Source organism: Cryptotermes secundus, unplaced genomic scaffold (genome assembly GCF_002891405.2).
Source record: "Cryptotermes secundus unplaced genomic scaffold, Csec_1.0 scaffold176, whole genome shotgun sequence".
NCBI classification, from domain to species: Eukaryota; Metazoa; Arthropoda; class Insecta; order Blattodea; family Kalotermitidae; genus Cryptotermes; species Cryptotermes secundus.
In genome coordinates, this window is record NW_019731569.1 from 90,032 (window position 1) to 113,544 (window position 23,513).

The window sequence follows — 23,513 nt, forward strand, 5'->3', positions numbered from 1 at the left end:
TCCCCCATTCGTGCTACATGACCTGCCCACCTCATCTTCCTTGACTTGATCATTCTAATTATACTTGGAGAAGAGTACAAGTTATGAAGCAAAGGTTATACTCACTACAATAATTGATATTCTTCACAAAATCTGCATGTGAAGTTCCATGAAAGGAAGGCAAATGTGGAAATTGTAAAGAGCAATGGGAAAGAATGTCTGAAGATTTGAGTTCAAGAAAACTAACTAAAAGGGAAAGAGAGAAAAGGTAAAGCCATGGCTTACTGGCTCTCACGTGACATGGCAGGATGGATGTGTATGTTATCATCTGAACATCCAACTGTGGAAATGGTGGCAAAAGGAAAGAAGAAACAGCAGAAGGGAAACCTCAAAAGACCTGCAAGACTTCAAGCATTACTTTTCACAGCACATTCCACTAAAGAAAATGAAAATTTAGGTAAAACCTGGAAGGTCTGCGCTTCACACACAATAAGGAGACAAATATCTTGGGAATGTATGAATTGTAGATAGATACACGTTCCTGTGTGCCTTAAAGTTCCTTACTCCTTAAGAATTATTAAGCAGTAAGACTCCATGACAGTAAGACATTTAGCAAGTTTGAGCTAACAGCAGTAAGGAGAGTTTAGGAGAGAGTTAACAGAACAGAACAAGAACTGAGTTGGTAAAACAATAACATATATTAGTAACTTGTGTGTTTAACCCTGTAAGTCAGGCATTTCAGTGGACTGGGTTACCTCTAGGAACAGAATTTAAAGAAACACATTCGTTTCAGTTCTATTAAAAAGAAAATATCACAATATTAAAACAATGTCCAAAGAGAATGAAATATCCTGTCAACTACTTCATTAGTCTGGCATGCACACAACCAAGTAAGTTTTAATCATCTCAGTGGTCATGGTGTACAGAATACCCCACCTACTGAAAAAAAGATATTAATATCAAAAATAAATAAAAACTTACAATTCTGTTGTTTCAATGTTTCTCGCTGTACCTTCTATGGTAGAACAATATGCTGAAGCAAATTTGGTGATAATCTGAAGCAATGTTTGACTTTTATCTGACACGTCTTCCCCGTAGGAATTGAGCAATGACTGAAACTGTGACACCATGACATTCACTCTAGTCTAGAAAAAAATAAAAATACAAGCAAATCAGACTTAGCAGAAAGACAAAATAAATATCCACCACCAGTGTATTTGCTGTACACCACCAATTACATGTATTTACAGTACTGAAACATTCCTGTCAAAGCCTGAAGTTTACACGTAAATTAAAATCTCTGTTCCATTCTCAGCACCATAAAAAATCCCCCAAATGTATTTTTCTAGATTTATAAACCCTGGTAATTTTTTAATTGTACCTGAAGATAGACATATATATTTATGTTTATATATAGAGGGAGCCAATTAACATCATCATCCTGAATAAGTCTTATTATCCATCGTATCAGGAAACACATCAGACACAGTTTGTGTGGTTTCGAGGGAAAATATGATGCATAAAACAGACTGATATCTTGCATTTTTTATGACAAATCAAGGTCAACTTCACCTATTTAAATGGAACTTAATTTTTCCACTCCCACAGAAACTGCAGAGCAGATCAATATGAATCCTGTGACCATAAACTAAGTGCCATTCCGATGCACCATTCACATAAACTCCATGGCCTGTAGTCTGCAAGCGAACTATACCAACCGAGCAACCATTGCTTGTTGGCGAAGTTAGTGCCAACTTCAGTGGATAGAGGGTCGTGGTCAAGTGAACTATACTGACCAAGCAACCATTGCTTGTTGGCGAAGTTAGTGCCAACTTCAATGGATAGAGGGTGTCATGTGGTCAGCGCAACAGATCCCCACAGCCATTAATTTCGGTTTTCTAGACTGGAGCCAATATTTCCTCGAAATAGCTCCTCAATTATCCTCACGAGGCTGAGTGGAACCCATTCCAAACTGACTACTTCTCAGAAAACCTGGTGGCGCCGGAAATCGAACCCAGGACCTCTGGATCTGTAGTCAGGAACTTTGATCACTCAACCACAGAGGTGTTCCATTGAGAATATGTTGTGTAAAAAAAGAAAGCAGTATACAACAGTTCGCTCCTGCACTCTGAGTCACTATATCACATTAACAGTGCACTGGAATGTTAATTTATTGTCATTGGATTTTCACATGCATGAATGTAACTACAGATAAGTTTTGGATTGATGATTGGATTTATTGGACTCTTTGACTACACTTTACAATTTACTATTACCTACACAGACTAGTGTCCATAGTAACGTCTTCATTAGCTGTTGCTCAGCACCGGCTTTCAATTGCGGATGTTCCCCCTTTCTCTGCAGTCCAGAATTATCTCCGGCTTCAGCTACAAGCTTCTCACAGCAACAGCTCATGACAACTGATCCTCAGCAGTTCTCTCATTCACCTACTAACTCAACTCAACTCTCACTATCCAACTGTCCCATTTATAACATCATGGCATGGACTTCAGAGAAAACACGGTTCCACTATTCCTGGGAAATGTGATTGTAGAAACATCCTTGTTTGCAAAGCCATTATTTAGCAAAGGCTGTTATGTAGCTGCTTCTTTCAGTCGTTGCCTAGCTATCTTCTTGTAGACTGCATATGCATGCAAGTTTGAACAAGTAAAAGTACATTTTGCTTGCTATTTTATTGCAGTAGTTGGTGAGTGACTGTGCAATAAACTCAAAGACTATATGTTGCATGTCAGACTCAACACCATAACTATTATTTAGAGATTGGATTTCTATTTCTGATGTAGTGATAGATCTGCATATGCACGTCTGAACTCGATGCTTTACTAAAACCAATGGGCATGCTAAATTTACTTTCACATTGTACAGAATGATTAATGACAACTCCAGCCAGTGCGACTCCATTATATATTTATATTAAATGCCCTTACATGTTTCAGTCAAATTATGACCATCTTCAGAAGGCACAAAACCTTGCTGAGGTAACTATTATTACAAAGATCATAGTACATCAAATTGAGTTAAAGTGTTATATGAATATTTAAGTAATATATATATATATTTTTTTTCATTAGCACTACAGCCCCAGTGGGCCTAGGCCTACCTCCATGAACTTCTCTGTTCACTTCGGTTTTTCTACATCTTAGACATATGGTAGGACTCCTTGGGCGGGTGATCAGCTCGTCACAAGGCCTCTACCTGCACACAAACACAGAAAAATGCACACAAACATCCATGCCCTGAGTGGGATTCGAACCCACGATCCCAGTTTCCATGCTAGCGAAGACAGTGCATGTCTTAGACTGCTCGGCTACCGTGATCGACTAAGTAATATATAGTTGGGTTAAAAGTTATTAAAATTCTTAATATTTAAAATCTTAAACCACTAAGGTTCATGTCTTCATGCCTCTTCTATTAATGGGAGATTTGGGGTGATATTTTGTCCTTAGAGGTCTGGGCTGTGTTGCTTTCTCCTTTTTATATAACTGGTTAAGAAACTGTGTTGATGAGCTGCTTTTTCTTCTGCTGTTTGCTGAGGTATTAGAGGGAGATTTCATTAATCATTCTACAATATTTAACTAGTGTGTCGGACAAGAATGAATAAAGCTTACTTTCACACTTGCACAACACTTAAAAACTGGAATTAATAATGGAACCATTGCATGCAGCAAGATTTAGTCAACATCACAAGACAAAAGCATGCCAGATATTCTATTCAGACCTTCGTTACTGTAATAAGTTCATGAAAAGAAATCCCATGGATGACCCCTTCCACATCTCCCTCAAGCAGTTACAAGTTCTGCTCCAGTATATTTTCCTATATTCCCAGCCATTCTATTCATAGCAATGTTAATAGTGACAACCGTGTCGTGACCTTTGTTACCGACAAGAGCTTTGGGGCTGGTGAGGCTTCCATGTAGGTGTTAAGCCTAGTTCTTCTTAAATGCTTTGAACACATGCGATGTTTCAAGATATTCTTCATATGGTAAGTATCATGAAGATGAACAAACTGACCGAGTAAAATACATGCTACAAAAATGTATTAAAGTTGGGGTATATCTAATTCAGATACTTTTCATGACCATAAAAATTATTTTTGCTCTTTCACAAATCTTGCTGTTATTTAACCATTGTAATAGTTCAACTACATTTCACTTTTTCTGTAAACTGAAGTTTGATTTATGGTCATTTTATTCATGACAAGAATCGTCATATGAGGCTATGAAGCTTACCTTCAAATCTGGTAAACAATCCCGGATGTGGTGCATAAGAAGCCTATTCAGAGTTTTAGCAAGGTAGGGTGTGCCATTCCTGTTTGCCAAGGTTGGGTATCTTCTCTGCAGAAAAGCTGCTTCATCTTTTAAGGCATCTTTAATGCTCTAAAGACAAAATCATATATAATTTAAAACATAATTATTAATGTAAAATATGTAATACACTAGTAATAATACTGTATCACATCATACCTTATTATTCATTATGTCCTGCTGTGATCGATTCACAATTCCAATTATTCCAAGTTTTACAGGGATCACACGCCCACACAAAATGTCTATAGCATCAGTACCTGCAGAACGGACAAGAAAAGGGAATATATGGCTCCATTAACAGGTTAGACATCTTACCTATGTGAATACATATATTTAATAATGTGTTTCAATGTAAATAAGAGCGAACATTTTCAAATCGATTCAGACATACACACTGTTAACACAAACAACCACCATAATCTTCAAAAACTAACTGCCAACCTCTCATGTTTTCAGAAAGTTCATAATATGCTGGAGTCCGCACTGAAACCGGGAACAGGAACAACACAAAAACAAACATCCATATGGTATTTTCAATTTAAGTTTAATGCAAAACCTGTTGACTGTAGATTTAAGAATATTAAACTTTTTGACAGTTTCTATGAAGATGCACAGTATACCAGCTTAACACTCAATAAACATATCTGAAGACGATCAATAATGACTGAAACATGTTGTACAAACACAATCAGTGACAGCAAATGTATAGTGATAACATTGTTAATTATTAATAAAATCAGTTACTAAGAAGTCAATAAGGAGTTGTAAAAAAAAGGACAGCAAACATGATCCTAAATATAAGTGAGCTTGCATATTTGGACATTAGTTTATTTTACAAATTATGGAAATGTTTTAATTCTATCTGTCATTACCCAACAGATACTGGCAAAGAATCCCTGCACATGAGATGTGAAATGGTATATTAGCGGCTAAGAGAAAATATCCGTTTGTTCACTGCTGTGTGCTGTGCTGTTACACCGCTGTCAAAGCCTTGTGACATAGTATTTAATACCGTATTTACGCATGTATAGGCCGCGTGCGCGTATAGGCCGCAGCACAATTTTCAGACAGAAATTATAGAAAAAATAATTTTCTTGGAATATTATTTCAGGAGTAGAACACCCTGTATTACTAATTATGAATATAATTTTTTTAAAATAAAGTGTGATTTCGAATATTTCGAATATAAGCCACACCCCAGTTTTCCTCTTGAATTTTTGGCAAAAAATGTGCGGCCTATACATGCGTAAATATGGTACTTTACAACCCTGCACTACACCAAAACACATGTGCAAAACATACTAGTGTTTCATGTAGAGATATTACACATCATATTAACATTGACTAGTAATATTTAACCATCAACACAGATAATAGCACGAGAAGATTTTATCAACTTCACCCACTGTGAAAGCTTCAGGTCTTACAACTGTGACTTATCTCTATATCAAATATAATGGCATCACATACATATATCTGGCAATGAAAGCGTACGAAATATGTATATAAAAATGGGAATTAATAAGTACAGTGTCATTTTTATTCACAGTTAATGTATCAATGGAAAAGACAGTTGAGTTTTTCAGAACTGTAAAATGTACTATTTGGAGAAAACTGCATAATGAGGTATAACTGACCCACTCAGTGAGACTTCAAGCCCCACAAGTTAGTCGCCACTTATAACTCGCCGTCATGTTCGCCTACACATTTGGCGCCACTTATAACTCACCACTTTGTGTTCTGTGTGGCCCGTTTGTTTGGAACCACTTATAACTGACACACTCTGTGAGACTTCAAGCCCCACAAGTTGGTCGCCACTTATAACTGTCCTCTTAGTGCCCTTACGTTGGTCTCCACTTTCATTCACCACTTCCTTGTTGTCATCTGGTTCAGGGTAGGGTGTAGGATTACTCTGAATTTGAATGTGTATGGGCGCCAGTGGGCTTGGGTGAAATCCATGAATTTGGAACGGGGAAAACAAAGGTGGGACGTGGATAGGCGGGCGTTTGGGGTTTCGGCTGCTCAGACAGTAGGACAAGATTCTGTCTCAGGGCGACTTCTGGGCCTTGCTCACACAAGGAGAGAGAGAACACTTAAAACACACACTTCACCAACACTGTTGCCCTTTACTGTAGATGTGAACTAGAATTACATATTACAAGGCTGTAGCACTTTTGAATTTGTGTACTGAACTTGGCCAACACCGATTTAACGTCCGGGAGGTTACTCCTGTTACACATGAATATGACTGACCCGTTACTCACTAAGACGACTGACTCCTGTTACTCCTGTAACCGTTCCACTGCTACGCAACTTATTTAATGTAATCAACTTTACTAATTTGAAAGCTTAATTGTTCAAAATGAAATGCAGTTAACAAGGGTAGTGAGACATAGGTCAATTCTTGTATGTAAGAGTAAGCGTCTTCTCAAGCTTACAAGAAACAGGAAGACACCCGTCAAAGGTTTATTAGTGGAAAGCTGCGTTAAAGAATAGGGCAAAGAAATCTTTTGTAAATTCAATACTTGGCAGTTTGTAGATGCCATAACTTAAAAAGAGTGAAGTTTTTAGGGCCCAAGCGACGCTTAAGCATTTGTCACTTTCTGACAGAAATACGGTGGAGTCAAAAATCCTTAAACGCTTGTAAGCTTTAAGCGGAGTGGAGGAATATCTAATTAAGATACTCCTATTTTTCAAAATTAGCCAATCACTAATATTTAAGGGTGTGACAGGGCAGTGACGCTGGTGAAAGCAGGAATTGAAGGTTTGAGGAAGCGTCATGTTTTAGCATCATTCGGAAACCGGGGGTTGAAAGAAACAGACATAAATTCGGAAACTGGGGGTCGTTAGAAACAGACGTAAATTCGGAAACCGGAGGTTGAAAGAAACAGACGTAAATTCGGAAACCGGGGTCGTAGAATTAGCCGCAAAAAGTTACACACCAGGCTCCGAAGCAGTTAGACATAAAGGTTACTGACATTGAAACTGTATCAAAAGTGGTTAAACAAGTGTTCAATATAATTCGTCCAAACTTGAGATGTGCTTGTGATTTGTGTTTAATTTATTCCCTTTCTGAGTTGTGGCCCGTTCAAGGCTCTGAGATAAGAGGTCCTCAGCTCTACCAAATCAACAAAACCCCCTCCTTTAAAAATAACCCTGAGATAAATTTAGCAACAAGAAAGAAGAACCTACTAGAGGCGACCCAGCGTGTGAAGAAGAAGGAGGAGGAAGGAGGAGCAAGAAAAGGGCGGTAAGACTCCCTTTAGATGACTGACTGCTCTATTACTCACTAAGATGACTGAATCCTCCAGAGAGGCAGAAGTCTTGATGGTTCCGGGAACACCCGGTTTCCTCTCCTCTGAAATTTTTCTGATTGCCTGAACCTAAACTTTTGGTGTTTCTCTCATTTATATTCAGCCAATCCCTAACGAGATCCATGTTAATTTGTGCCTAAGTACAAGACGGTCCTTCTGACAGCTCTGACGATCGCTCAGTATGCCCCTTCAAAAATTATTGCGGCTCGTATCTCTCATGTGTCAAATTTTCAAAGACTCGTACCGCCGAAGTTAAGCATTGAAATTCCCAGAAAACGCAGCGGGATACTTCCTGCTCCGTTCTGGGTTTCAAGTGACCTGCAGCTCGCTTGTCCCTCAAAAAGACCAGATGTCAATTGTGTATCATCTTTTGTTAATAGTAATACAGTTCGTTTACTTGTAGTACATTATGATTAAGAATGTAAATCAACAACATTGCTGAGGTTCCTCCATGGTGCAGTTACAGAGGAGCTTCATAACTTGTACTCTTCTCCAGGTACAAAGACAAAACAACTCCGTCCAGTATGACTAAGTTTTTACAACTTGAAAACTTAGCACCCTTACATGTTTCGGTCCTTACGGACCATCTTCAGAGGGAACATCAATACTTATTTGGAAACTAATATCACAGTGGGTGTTCTGAGTGCTAAAATACATACACACACAATGCCTGCAATGCATAGTATACACAAAATCCAACTCTTCCACAATCACAGCAGCTTTCCTGGTATATTAAAGTTTTTAAAACCTACTTGGTTTATAAATTTTAACTTAAACAACAAAGTTTTAAAAACTTTAAAAACTTTAATATACCAGGAAAGCTGCTGTGATTGTGGAAAAGTCGGATTTTGTGTATACTGTGCATTGCAGGCAGTGTATGTATGTATTTTAACACTCAGAACACCCACTGTGATATTAGTTTCCAAATAAGTATCGATATTCCCTCTGAAGATGGTCAGTAAGGACTGAAACATGTAAGGGTGCTAAGTTTTCAAGTAGTGAAAACTTAAATAGTCAAACTGGACGGAGTTGTTTTGTCTTTGTAATTGTTAGTGTGACGAACCAGAATGAAACAAATCAAATTCTTCTCCAAGTATAATTAGAATGACCAAGTCAAGGAGGATGAGATGGGCAGGGCATGTAGCATGAATGGGGGAAACGAGGACTGCATATAGGGTAAAAAAAAAAAAAAAAGTAAAGCTATCCCTGTAACAGGCCATGAAGGCCCATAGGGTTGTGAGACGTTGAGGGTCCCACATTATCTAGACCAGTGTTCCGCAACCGGTGTGCCACGGCACACTGATGTGTTGTCACAAGGTGAAAGGTGTGACGCAAACTTTTACCTATTGTAAGAAACTAATTGTCGAATTTATTCATTTTATTTTATCCTAGTTACCATGTTTCATATGATTGTATTTTATTTTCAGCCAATGCACTGATTAAATAAGATGATGCTTGTTTATTCTTTAGTACATGCCATGAATTTTTATGTACAGTAATGTTGTATTCTAAGAAATTAAATGAAAATTATTTACTCACAGTTGTTGTTATATCATAGTTTTCATTATTGATTTATTTTTATTTTTCTCGCATCTACGCGGCTTCTTTGATCAACTTGCCGCATGTTCTGTGTACATGCTTTTCCCTAAAACTGTAGGCACTAGCAAGGGTTTCCCTGTCTTTTATAACGCTATTTTGGTTATCACGAGGAAAAGTGTTAACGCGAATATTTGAACTTAATGAGAAGGTACGTGCATTTTTGACTGTTGAGGGGCATGAGTACGCAGATTTATTTGCAGATGATGAATGGGTATGTAAGTTGGCTTATCTTTCCGATATTTTCATACACTTGAATGAGCTCAACAGAAAGATGCAAGGTAGGAACGAACATAAACTAACTAATATGGACAAGGTACAAGGATTTGTAAATAAGCTGAATTTGTGGATACATAGAATTACAGACGGGTCATTTGAGATGTTCCCGACTGTAGGTCACTTGCTGATGGCAATAAAGTGGCGATGCCCACAATTAAACAACATTTAGAAATGCTGCAGCAGAAATTCAATAAGTATTTTGGAGAGAATGTACAAGATATAGACTGGCTTCGTGATCCATTCGTTTTGTATTCAGAACATCTTCCGATTAATATACGTACAACAGGAACTCGCAGATTTAAAAGCAGACAGAACATTGGAACTAAAACTTCTCGAAGTGCCTTTGGATACGTTTTGGTTGGCAATAAGGGGTGAATACCTGGCTATCTCCGAGATGGCAGTTAATGTGTTATTGCCATTTTCAACTACATATTTGTGTGAACTGGATTTCTCGACGTTAAATGAAATTAAGACATCATAGAGGGAGCAGCTCAAATCCATCGATGAAGAAATGAGACTTGCGTTGTCAACGATTCCACCATGGATCAGTCGCCTGTGTGCAGCTACACAGGCACAAGCATCACATTGATAAGTAGAATTACTGTATTTACTTTAATAGTAATAGAAGTGTATTTTCTACACTCTACCGTGAATTAAAGTTCATTAATTGTTAATAAAAGCACAAGTCGGTTTCTGTTTAATGATAATAAAATAATAATATTATAGTAACAAGTTGATCACGTTACATATTTATATTAATTGTGCCATGCTGAGTCATGGATACTTCATGGTGTGCCGCGAGTAGAAAAATGTTGTGGAACACTGATCTAGACAGTCGGCTCAAAGATGGCGGCAAGGTTGTCAGCCTTATGCGCCGGCCATGCTTTACTCCCCAAGAAAATTATTTATTTAATTCCGGGTACTCATTTCTGTTAGAGGCTGAGTGAACCCCAGGGCCACAGTGCGGCCGGAAGGATTAGGTCAATTGAAAAAAATCCAGTGACCTCATTGGTATTTGAACCCGCGACCTTCCGACTTGTAGCATAGTGCCTTAACCACTACGCTACCTCGTGCCTCCCTGCATATAGGGTATTGGTGGGAAAGCCAGAAGGAAAGAGACCACCGGCAAGACCAAGGCAGAGGTGGGTGGAAAATATTAAAATTGATCTTAGAGAGACAGGATGGGATGGTACTGATTCGATTGACCTGGCTCAGGATAAGGACCAGGGAGGGCTCTTGTGAACATGGAAATGAACCTTCGGGTTCCACAAAATGCTGGGAAATTCTTGAGTAACTGCAGAATTGGCAGCTCCTTAAGAAGGGCTCAGCTCCAGGAGTAACTAAGTAAGCAAGTAAACTGTACTATATTCAGAAAATTGCAGTTAAGTAAGAAAATATTATGGAGATCCTACAAACCTGCATCCATCAGGTCTAGTTTCGTAACTACAGCTAATGTCCTTCTGCCATCTGGATCACATTCTTTGGCCAATTTCAGGCTCTCACTTGTAGCCATGTCTGTGTTAGCAGTCACCACTGCCAGGATGATTGAGTTGGGATTGCAACTGTACTTCAAAACGAGCTCTCGAATCTGAGACTCAATGTCTTCTGGTTGATCACCCACAGGTACCTATACAAAAAGAAAACAACTTGATTTCTGTGACAATTCAACTGCTTCTAACCATGATGAATGATGCAAACAACTCTGTGATGATAATGACAATACTTCAATGAATAGTTCAGGGTTCCTAGAGAAGAGATCCCTGTCACAGGTCTCCATACATGGAAGAATGCAAACGCAGTAATCACAATAGAAGCCACAATGATGCACTTCAAAAGAGAAAATTTATTAATTTCTTGTACCTGAAAATATTTTATATTCTATCGGAATAATACTTACGACATGAATTGATAATGAAACTTTAATTTCTGTGTCACAAGATACTTTAAATAACTTCGCGTAAGTTGTAGTAAAAAGAAGATGGAAAATCGTGTATAATTAATATCGCCAAGGAAGATATCTGTTTCCTGAGAATTCCAAAATGCAAGTCCTCTTTGAGACACTAATATCCATATTCCATTTATTTTCCAAGAATTCAAACTGATGGCATATGATGCTGATACAACCTCTCATTAGCAATTAGCTTATTCGAAGAGGGCTCCCTCAACCTTAGATGGAATATTGCCTAAGCCACTATTCAACAAAGTGAAAATCAACTCTCTATCAATGTTCATTTCACACCCGTTTTACATAAGATTTTAATATGGACTCACTACAGATTAGCCCTCTTGGGCCAACGTCATATTTCTATAATTTCAATCTTTTGCCAAATTATGGTATCAAACAACAAGGCAGATAAGAATTACTTTAATTAGAGAGATAATTTCAACCCAATCATGCCAAATAACAACAACAACAATAATAATAATATCTGACCTACAATTCAGCAGTTACACTGTGAATTCAACAATTTATAACTTACATTTTCTGGAACAGGCTAATCAAACAATCACTTCTTCCCTTGCCCATTTCTCTCTACAACTTACTGTTTAAAATATGTGATATACAGAACATCCAAAGAACTGCTTTGTGATTTGATACCATCAGAATCTTTAATTTTCCTAAATCTTCAATCTTCCTATCTACTTATCCATGGCACTTACATGTAAACTAAATTTCAGACCTTAGTTTCATCTAAAAGTGTCTTAAATAGACCATGGCAAGAGCCAATGCATACCACGAGGTGATTTAGATACAAAAAATGTATTTATTTACTGTCTTGTTTATCTTGTTCATTTGTGGTTTATTTAATGGTGTCAGTGGTTCAGCCTATGTGGCATCAAACTGCAGGATGTTTTGTGAATAATACATTGAGAAGGATGTAACAGATTTATCTGAAATACTATCCCAGCAATTTCCTCAAGCGAATGAGCACTGCCACTAGAAACCTCAATCAGTAGAGGTGGTGCTTGGTTGTGACTGAAACTGGGCACCTCCATAATACAGACCAGAATTGTTATTACTTAAGCCAATATGTTGAGTTTAATTAATGTAACACTTGTGTAACTCCTTATAATGTTTAACCATATCCAGTATATATTGAATTAACTGTGCCAGTTTGTGTAAAAACACGTCCATTGCAAAATGACACAGTATCAACTACTGCACTGTGCATGAAGTGACTATAGGTTATGATTTCATTGTGAAATGAAACTGTTTTTCAATACAATTTTAAGGTGATACACATAGACAAGCTAGTCATCTTCATAAAGGCTTGAAGTATATACAAGAAACTATGAACATAAAATAGAAACACAAAGTGAAAAGACACAATGAAAATATCCATGTGAAGAGAACAACACTCATTTTTCACTTACACATGCAAAATTTATTAATGCAAATTAAATTAAAAAATCAAAGTATAAAATATGTTTTTGTATACCTTAGTGATTCCTGGCAAGTCAACCAAAGTAAGGTTTACAACTCGTGTTGAAAAAATCTTAAGATTAATTGGTTCTGGGCAAATTCCTTTGTTGTGTCCTGCCATCCTTTCAGTTTCTCTATCAATCTCTGATCTTATTTCATTGAAGTCTGTGAAGATTTTACCCTTGACATGTAAAAATTTTCCCCATTCTTCTATGTCCAATGTACCTGTAATTAAACAGAATAATTAACATTTTGGAAGTTCTTACTGTACTTACTTTCATTATGGACAGATGCTGAGCAGGACAGTGCAGCAGTAACACTCCAGACTTGTACTGGGGAGATCTCTGCCATGAATCTCGGCTGGGACACCAGCTACACTGACTGAGGTTCTTGGTGGTTTTTTAAGAACCACCAGGCAAATGTCAGTCTAGTAGTTCCATTAGGGCACAAATGCTTCCTTCCAAATACTTAAGTCTCTATCACTGAACACTGTATCATCTGAGATAATTATATCACCATAAAATAATCACAAATTAAAATAGAGTACAGTCTTTCGGACTGTAACACTGTGTAGTTCGGAGAAAGTCCAACATTTCGCCTTTACCCTCAGGGTTCAAGAGTAAGCAAAGCAAGAACTCAGCAGAAGAAGAACCAACTGTTTTTAATGGTTTCTTATTTCGTTTACTCTTCAACCTTGAAGATGAAGGCGATATGTTTGTCTGAAACATTGGGTTATCTCCAAAGTAAACAGCATCACAGCCCAGAAGAATGCACTCTTCATAATCACTACTGTGAGAATCACAAATCCAAAACAGAAAAAAAAATGCATCATTTTATGAGCATAGCCAAGACGTTTGTCAAGAGCTTCCGTAAGATTTAACATGATCAGGATTCATAGCATACTTTTCCGTTCATCAATTCTTAAGAGAAAACTGAAAGCTGAATTCCTCCATAGATCACTTCAACCCTGTTATCTCCCATAAGATCAAATGCAAAATTACAAAACTTTAAACTAAAAACAAACGACAGTTACCTCAAAGCTGAGTACATGAAAAAAATCCTAGTATGACGACATTATGACATATAGTAGATATCATGCACCAAGGGTATACTTTCACATTGTTCAGAATACACAGTGTGTAAATAGTCATTCCTTTCATTCAAAGCACAACTGATGCAACTTGGGGGCCTTCCAAATCTGCTGGTCGCTATAGTCATTCTACCTGAAAGTGACTTGCAGAAACTCCGGTCATCATGTAGGCTATCTTGATCACATAGAGCTCTTGCTCTGTGCACGAAGGCACAAAGCAAGGCTTGATTGTTGGATGAAAGGAGGCAGAGGTCACAGTTAACATAGAGGGTGGTGTGACTTATGACCCAGGCAGACATCACGTCTCCTATAAATATCCATATCCGGAAAGGAAAGGTGGCTGCTTTTTTCCATTTCTCTAGTGAACTGCTCAAAGAAATCCTTCAGCTCCTCTGGTCCTTGGGGCTAGATAACAAAGGTAACATTCACATACAAACAGAGCACAGGGGCTTATACATTGCCCTGTCAAGTGTCACCCCCTCAAAATCTTCCATGAAGAAAACAATCATCAAGAATAATGGGGAACTCACAGCCATGCCATTGGTCACTTCAAAGAACTGGCTGCCAAGGCTGTAAAAGGAGGAAGTCATAACATGGTGCAAGAGTCTCGTAATATTCCTCTCAGAATGTATACTAAAGAGGTTCAAAGCCTCTCTGCCAAACTGCCTGGCGATAGGTGAGACATCAGAATTGACTGTGATAACATGAGATCTGGCCTGAAGGCAGCCGTCTATGTAGACAACATCTACACAGTTCATTACATGATTCAGAGAGTTGCCACCCAAACAAGAAGTGAGCCAACCTGCAGGCATTAGATGCAAGTCCCATTGGTGCTCACAACAGGTCTTAGGGGACCCCCTTACTTGTAGATTTTGCAGAGCCTGTGAAGCCTAGGAAGCTTCAATCCATGTGGCCAAAGTTGTTGGTTGATCTAACAAAGTGAGGATTTCTTGAGGAGATGAAAGATTCTGCACTCTGCAGCCTCAGTAGGGTCACTCTTAAACTTCCTGCAGGCTAGGTTCTTTAGAATAGCAGCAGTCCTCTGTATCTTCTATGCTGTCATATTGTCCTTGTCAGGTGGAAGGGGGGTGAAGCTAGCACTGACATTTAGAGCCTGAAATGACCATCATTCTACACCACTCAGACTTTCCTTGGGCTTTGAGGTAGCCTGTAGTATCCTGCTGGTTTCCTGAGCAGCCTTTTCCAGAATACCTATTGCTCTTCCATCCAACAGAAGACATCCTCAAGATGTGACATCACAGGGGGCACTACAGACATGAAACCTTTACCCGAGGCCAAGTATACCATGTCCTAAAATGCCATGTCATTCAAATTCATCTTCTTGTTACATGATGGAGATTAATGTTGAGTCCTATGCAGGTGCTAGAATTCATCACACTGTCTGATTTTGCAGAGAGCAGCAACATGCAAAATTTTCTCAACCATTATAAAACCAATAATATACATGTGATATATGCTGTAACCTATATCTGTCCAAGAGGAACATAAAATTCCTTACCTTCTTCAGCTGTTCTGTGCTCCCTGTCTTCCTTAGGACAGTATACCAACTGCAGAATCAAAGGACGTCGAGTTACAATGCCTGTGCCTCTGGGTAAAAAGGAGCGACCCACTAAACTTTCAATGACGGAGCTCTTCCCTGAACTCTGTAATGTACATATACAATACAGAAAATAACATACAGAAATGCTTTACCTACTAAACTAAAACACAGAAAGAATTCAAGGACCAGGATTTATATGTACTGACACACAAGCATGTAATTATACGAGTACTTGCCAATTTATTGTTTCTTAAACAATAAAAACTGAATCACAAATTTTATTGTGAAGACATGTATACAAATGAATTTGTCCTTCATAAACCTTCAATGGCAAGAAATTGTGCTGTATCCTTCCAATAGAGCAAACGTAAAGAGCTAATTGTATTATGTAAGTACCATCCTGGATACTGACCTGCTTAGCATGCAAACTAAAGAATAACTGTAAAACTGCTAAGGGGTTGACACTGCTGGATTCACCATGGCTACATGACACAGCCTCTTAATATGCACATTCAAACTTTTTTTAAATAAAGAATTCTAACTTCTGGGATATAATGCCACTTTTTTTTTATTGCTAGAGGGGTGGGACTAAGCCCCTTGTACTGCAACCACTTCTGGCCTATTGTACGACGGAGTACCCAAAAGAAACTGAACTAATTTTTTTGTGGGCAGAGCTTTTGTAGTACCGCGTTTTGCCGCTGTCAGCACATAGAGCTAACATTCCTGAGTCGATAAGCCGACTACTGTTGCTTCAGAAGGTAAGGACTAGTTTTGGCAGAGTTTATAGTGACAACTGTTTTGTGTGATCGTCGTTTTTGCGATGGCTGATTTTCGTGAACAGCGTGCGGCGGTGAAATTCTGCTTTTTGCTCGGGAAAAGTGGAATAGAAACTCTTGAAATGTTAAAAACGGCATACAAGGATGATGCTATGGGGAAAACAAGTGTTTGAGTGGTTTTCCCGCTTCAAAAAATGGTAAAATGTCAATTGATGACAAACCTCGTTCTGGTCGTCCTTCCACGGCCCGAACACATGAAAATGTTGAAAAAATTCGTGAAATCATCAAGGAAGATCGACGACGGACCATTGAAGAAATTGTGGAGCTGTCGGGAGTGACTTAGAGCTCAGCGGCCAGATTTGTGGCAGTCAGGTGACTGGTTTTTCCATCATGACAATGCCCCTGCTCAAACAGCCCTGTCTGTACGACAATTCTTACCTAAAATGGTATGACCCCTGTTCCTCACCCTCCATACTCACCCAACCTTGCCCCGTGCGACTTTTTTTTGTTTCCTTGAATGAAAAGAGACATGAAAGGAAAAAACGACTGAGGCGCTGTCAAGCATCTCAAAAGATGAATTTAGACAATGTTTTGAAAAATGGAATAAAAGAGTAGACAAGTGTATTAGTGTAAGTGGAGAGTACTTTGAAGGGGACTGAAGGTTTGTGCTTAAAATTTGAATAAATAAGTTTAAAAAAAATAAGTTCAGTTTCTTTTGGGTACCCCCTCGTACTAGCCCCAGATGATAGGTGAGGGTGATTGTGGAGCAATTGGTGGAATGAAGATTGGTAGGGGAAACCGAAGTACTTGGAAAAAACCTGCCCAGTGCCACTTTGTCCACCACAAATCCCACTTGACCAGACCCGGGATCAAACCCGGGCTGCTGCGGTGGGAAGCTGGCAACTAACCACTTGAGCTATGGCGTGGCCTTATAATGCCACTTAGTCTCGTGAAAGTCAACCAATGTTTCAGAGCAATATGTCACCTCCATCTTCAGGGTCAAAGAATAAGCCAAGCTCTGCTTGCCACATGCTTCAGTCTGGTTTCTTACTGGAACAATTTCTATTGAAGCTTTCCATGACTGAAACAATTCTATTAGGATCTGCAAGAAGGGCACTGGTTATAGAAAAGTATTTTTGGTGCATAATCCAGCACCAACATCTGATACCAAACTATTTAAGCATATGACTATATGCATACTGTCACAAAAAAGAACACAATGTAAGGCACAATTTCACTTCAAGTTGCTCATGAACAAAGTTAAATGAATAGTTTCAATAAAAGCAATCAAAATTATTACTACTTAAAACAACGAAACAAACCACTATCCATATAGAAAATATTATGCAAATGGGCAATACTTGGAGCCCTTATCATATGTCACAGAAGAAATAAGAGAAGTACTACATTCTTATGATCTTATATTTTTAAATTGTAGGCACTTAAGTAGATATTCATCTCTCCCATGTGAGAACTTGTATGACACTCCATTACAATAAGTGGAAGTAGATCTGAACAGAGAAACTCTTAAGTACAGCACTTACTGTGAGTGCAAATAAAAAACCACTAATCAATGCCTTTTTCTGCATGGTCACCTCATTTTATCACCACATACCTCTCCCATTTCTAATTAACTCCAAATCACTTCCCCCCCCCCAAAAAAAAGAAAAACAAAAACAAACTCTTTGGCCTGTAGAGAACTATACTGACTGAGTGACCGCTGCTTGTTGGTGAAGTTTAAAAAAAAATTAAATTCACATAGTGGGGGGTGGAGTCCAGTTGGGTCCACTCGGCATGGCGGCCACTGATTGGCCTATTGTACCTGCCAAAGGTGATTATGATAATGGAGAATTTGGTGGAATGAAGATTGGCAGAGGAAACCGAAGTACTTGTAGAAAACCTGCCCCAGCACAGCTTTGTCCACCACAAATCCTACTTGACCAGACCTGGGCCGCTGTGGTGGGAAGCCAGTGACTAACTGCCTGAGCTATGGCGTGGCCTTTGTCGGTGAAGTTACTGCCAACTCGAGTGGATAGGTGTCCCATGGTCAGCACAATGAATCCCCATGGCTGTTAATCTCAGTTTTCTAGGCCGGAGTTGCTATTTCCTAGAAATATCTCCTCAATTATTCTCAAGAGGCTAAATGGACCCCATTCCAGATGCACTTCTCACAAAATCTGGTAGCGTTGGGAATCAAGCCCAGGACCTCTGGATCTGCAGTCAGGAACCAGAGTTCCTAGACCACAGAGGTGGTAAACTTTCCCAACACATAACCATTATTTGGACCACATCAACAATGCAGCTAAACCATGCATTATGTCCTGTACCAATGCAAGTATTACATCAGGAATTTTTGATGGATAATTACACTGATCATAATTCATAATAACTTGCAGGAGTTACCTATTTATGCTTTTATGCTAAAGGATCACTTCTGTTTTACTTGATAAGTGTTGAAACTTATTGTATTGGAAGGCTAGCAGCACCTAATTCAATTTTTTATAACTAAAAATAAAACAGTTTGGCTATTTGGAACACACAAACATCACTCCTGTCTGTTCCAGGATAGATTATTTGACATTAACAAGCTACTTATTGCTCAAGAATAGACAGCAGACAAGTTTCTGTATACACTGCTGTTTGTAGAAACATAGCAATAATTCATTCATTCATTTATTTAGCATTCATTAATTGCTACAACAGTAACACCTGAACAAGTCACATCACTAAATACATCATTCTTGAAATCCTTTTGTCCGAATTTGTCAACAATAAATAATTACTCTTGACATGGTTAAACCTACAATTAAAATAACATACTATCAAAACCAGATAAATACTCAAATTAGATACAATACATAAACCAAAAATGCAAGTTGATTTAGAAAAATTCCTATCTTACTAGCTTTGTTAACCTTATGAGCACATCCATGCACACCCACTAATTTTAAACACTTACAATATCCTAATACAATATCAGAGGTTTTGGAATTTCACAGCAGGTATGAACAAAACAAACAAAACACGCTGTTACGAAACCTGTCTATGTTGCCCACCTATGATTTCACTCCAACACAACCAGCTAAGCAGGTCGACAGGATAGTGTTAATATTTGGTATTTTTGTGTCTACAGTTAACTACATACTTAAATGTTGTTACATGTTACTTCTGCCTCTTTTTAAGGTTTTTTATGTACTTTATTTTGTTTCTGGACCTGTGGCTACTCGACACATCACGTACCTAATATCATATTACTGAATCTAAAGTACCCAAATGGCTACAGTAATTTGAATAACAAAAGAAAACGCCATTCAGTGGTTCATTGACTAAGGATCTATTACAAAGAAAAATCAGCAAGGGTGTTTACAGGTCACGTGAAAGAAGTAGAGCATTGGAAACATTTATACAAAAATGTCACTTTTCAGTTTGGCCAATGCAAATTAAACAGTTACAGAACTATAACATGAAAATCCTTCCCCAAGGGGTGAAGCGCCGGCGGCTTTAAGGTGAACACTCACCTCAATCTAGTGCAGAGGTCAACAACAGTGGAGCTATACTTGCACCCCCCCAATATGACTTTATGGCATGGTGCTTAATTAAGCTCAGAGAAAACTTACCTTTACAATGAAATTCAAGAGGGTGGACAAAGATACTAGATAAGCAGGAGGCTAGGTTAAAGTGGTTTCGGTACACACAAATTAACACGATTTCGCCGGTTACCCATAAAAGAGGCCAATTGTGGTACACGGGTACTTAAGGAGTTGGCCAACTTCATAGGTTTCATTGCACTTTAAAACTGATAATTCTGCAGCTCCAAACCTAACCTTACATTTACAGACCAAAACCAAAACGTGGCCCGCCATGGAATTATTTCACATTAACACAAACACCACTTAAAGCACTTTCACGAATATATTTTATCTTATAATACCTGAGTTCCAACAACAATAATTTGAGGTAACTGAACTGCATCAGCCCCAACAGTATTGAATACATCTTGTAATTTATTTATTACAGGTATCAATGCTTCCATGTTCAAAGAAACAAATATTCACTCTTTTGCTTCAGAGCACTCAAATAACACCAGTAACATCCTCTTCTTTGCCGTTGTTCAAAACACAGACCCTCACCGTGCTCACCGTCAGGGGCGTCAGGGGCAACTCAAGTCAGGGGCAGGGGGATGCAACTCAATTCTATTGGCGGGCTACATAACCGCCGTGACGTCATGAAGCATCACTGCTGCCACGGTGCCCGGAGGCAGATCTTTTGAAATAAAAAAATTCCTATCGCCAGTGCCGAGGGCTCGGTCGGTAAGAAGGTATTCTATCATACCACCTGCCCTGTCGGTAAGAAAGTATGCTATTATACCACCAGAACTTTTTACTGCTCCCTTCCGAAAAATCATTGGTTCACACGTATTGCTAGAATTAATAATCGATGTAAATGAAATGCTCGTATTTTACAGGCACTGGTGGGAAACTTTCTCCAGATAAATAATGTTGCAACCTGATATCTTGTACTGCAGAGGTTCTTACTCCGTTGTGTGTTTTCTGTTTTCAAACTGAGTTTAAATCACTTCGCTCAAAACCATGTGGAGGGAATGAGTTAAATGATGTTAAACTCAGTTCAAAAACAGAAAACGCACAATGGAGTAAGAAACTCTGCAGTACAAGATATCAGGTTGCAACATTATTTATCGGGAGAAAGTTTCTCACCAGTGCCTGTAAAATAAGAACAATTCATTTACATCAATTCAACACCCCCTTATTGAAATTCAATGGATATTTGAACTGTAACATATATAGAATACTTGTGTTTAGGAAAGTTGATGGTGGGTAAACTTGAAAGAAAATTCTGTTTCCATCAGAGATACTTGTATTCAACTTCATAACTTTGCTTACAACTTATACCTGAAAGCTGCACAGAACATAGTTTTTCAGTTACATTAATGTGTTATGTATCATGTACATGAAGTAATAATACTCAGGTTTCCATTTGTTATTAATTTCAGTACTATAATGAAACTTGAGAATCTGATACTCTCTCTCGTTAACAAGATTAAAATTGCATTTAATAATATATGAAAAGCAGAACTGTTACAAACTTTTGTTTCATTCTGGTCCTAGAAAACTATAATTTTGCCTGTGGTTCTTTATGGGTGTGAAACTTGGTCTCTGACATTAAGGGAGGAACACAGAATGAGGGTGCTTGAGAACAGGGTGTTGAGGAGAATATTTGGACCAAAGAGAGATGAAGTGACAGGAGGTTGGAGAAAACTGCATAATGAAGAGCTTCATAACTTGTACTCTTCTCCAAGTATAATTAGAATGATAAAGCCAAGGGTGAGACTGAGGGTGCTTGAGAACAGGGTGTTGAGGAGAATATTTGGACCAAAGAGAGATGAAGTGACAGGAGGTTGGAGAAAACTGCATAATGAGGAGCTTCATAACTTGTACTCTTCTCCAAGTATAATNTGATCCGTCACACTAACAATTACAAAGCCAAAAATAACTCCGTCCAGCAAGCCACGAAGAAACACGGACGATACTACGAATCTCCTTCACAAGACAGACAGGCGGCACAAGTTCAGCCCTCTCCAAGAAAGACGATAGAAGTGACACGAACTTGCATGGTTTATAAAATTTTGACTTAAACAACAAAGTTTTAATACCAGGAAGGCTGCTGTGATTGTGAAAAGGTGAATATTGTGTATATTGTGTATTTCAGGCATTGTGTGTGTATGTAATTTAGCACTCAGAACACCTATTGTGATAGTGGTTTCCGAATAAGTATTGATGTTCCCTCTGAATATGATCCATAAGGATCGAAACATGTAAGCATGCTGAGTTTTCAACTGGTAAAACTTAAATAATCACACTGTATGGAGTTGTTTTTGTCTTTGTCTTACAAACCTCATGATCTGAAACATGCTCATGTTTCCAAAATAATAAATTTACTGAACAAATATAATGATATATATATATGTGTGTGTGTGTTCATAAGTTCATTGCTGAACACAATAATATGGCGAACATAATAAAATTTATTTTAAATTTAGAGAAAAAATTTTAAAGGATTTTAAAATTAGAACTAAAGATTTTATAGTGCTACTACAGGTACGTCAAAATTAATGTGTGTAAAATAATCTACAAACCAGACAGATATCAACGAAGTAGATGTTGATAATACCAAAGAAAGTGTTTTAAATGTTACATTTTGGGCTGAGTGCAGTGTGACAGCGACGTGAGTGTTATACACCTGATGATGGCCGTCTGAGGCCGAAATATGTAGTGTAGAGGAACAAGATCAAGGACACATAATATATTGTTTGCACTTAGGACAGAATTTATATCATTATATCATTTATCGTATGGAGTGCAACAGGATGCTTAAATATAATATACTGAAAATATCTTCACCTGGACAGTTTTTGTACAAAACACTACAACCAAACATTATATTTTCCACTTTGTACTTCATATATGTAATTAACTAAACTCCAGAAATTTTCAGTTTCTGATCCTCTGATCACATTGACACATTTCTTTATGGATGGCATCTGGTATATCCACATTTCATGGATATTTTACTGATTTAGAATGTTGTTGCTCTGTTCCATTTCATCTGCACATTTACTCACTAACTTTGCACACTGTACTCATGTTACTGCATTTGTAAACAAATTTTCAAATCATTACATATATTACCTCTACCATCTTTGTACATATACAAAACTCTAATATACATAAAATCCAATTCGAATGATTTCACAACCAACTCAGGATTACACACAAGGAAGAAAGATGACTTGCACATCGTCCCATGTAATACAAGTCTATGCAAGAACTTTAACAATATAGGACTTAGCTAAATCTGCCACGATATATTAAAGAAACACCAATACTATAAAAGTTCAAAAACGCATTGAAAACTTACCTACTCGATCATTGTTTTTACAAAGTGGATGAGTTTCTCTTGTGTGAGACAAACACTAATCAATTATAATCACATAATTCATGAATAATCGGTTTTGGGAATCCCTACTGCGCAGTTTACCTTTCTTTCTTGCAGCAACCAAGATAATACAGTCGGAGATGTACCTGAATGGGCTACCATGGAGAGATTGCAGATGCCAAGAAGCTGCACCAGGAAGGGAGAACAGATGT

The 23,513-nt window shown here is 38.1% G+C and overlaps 1 protein-coding gene across 2 annotated transcripts in view; it reads right to left on the bottom strand.

The window, feature by feature from the left end:
- The window catches only part of LOC111867058 (dynamin-1-like protein), a 39,036-nt gene extending 18,534 nt beyond the window's left edge, over nucleotides 1–20,502 (bottom strand). For both annotated transcript variants that reach the window (XM_023856530.2, XM_023856529.2), the window contains exons 1-7: nucleotides 20,279–20,502; nucleotides 15,530–15,674; nucleotides 12,937–13,145; nucleotides 10,913–11,123; nucleotides 4,464–4,564; nucleotides 4,230–4,376; nucleotides 961–1,124 (exon numbers count right to left, since the gene is read on the bottom strand). In XM_023856530.2, coding sequence (XP_023712298.1) covers nucleotides 961–1,124; nucleotides 4,230–4,376; nucleotides 4,464–4,564; nucleotides 10,913–11,123; nucleotides 12,937–13,145; nucleotides 15,530–15,674; nucleotides 20,279–20,380 — 1,079 coding nt within the window. In that variant the 5' untranslated portion in view covers nucleotides 20,381–20,502. The remainder of the gene's footprint in view (nucleotides 1–960; nucleotides 1,125–4,229; nucleotides 4,377–4,463; nucleotides 4,565–10,912; nucleotides 11,124–12,936; nucleotides 13,146–15,529; nucleotides 15,675–20,278) is intronic.
- Between the last annotated feature and the right edge of the window lie 3,011 nt (nucleotides 20,503–23,513).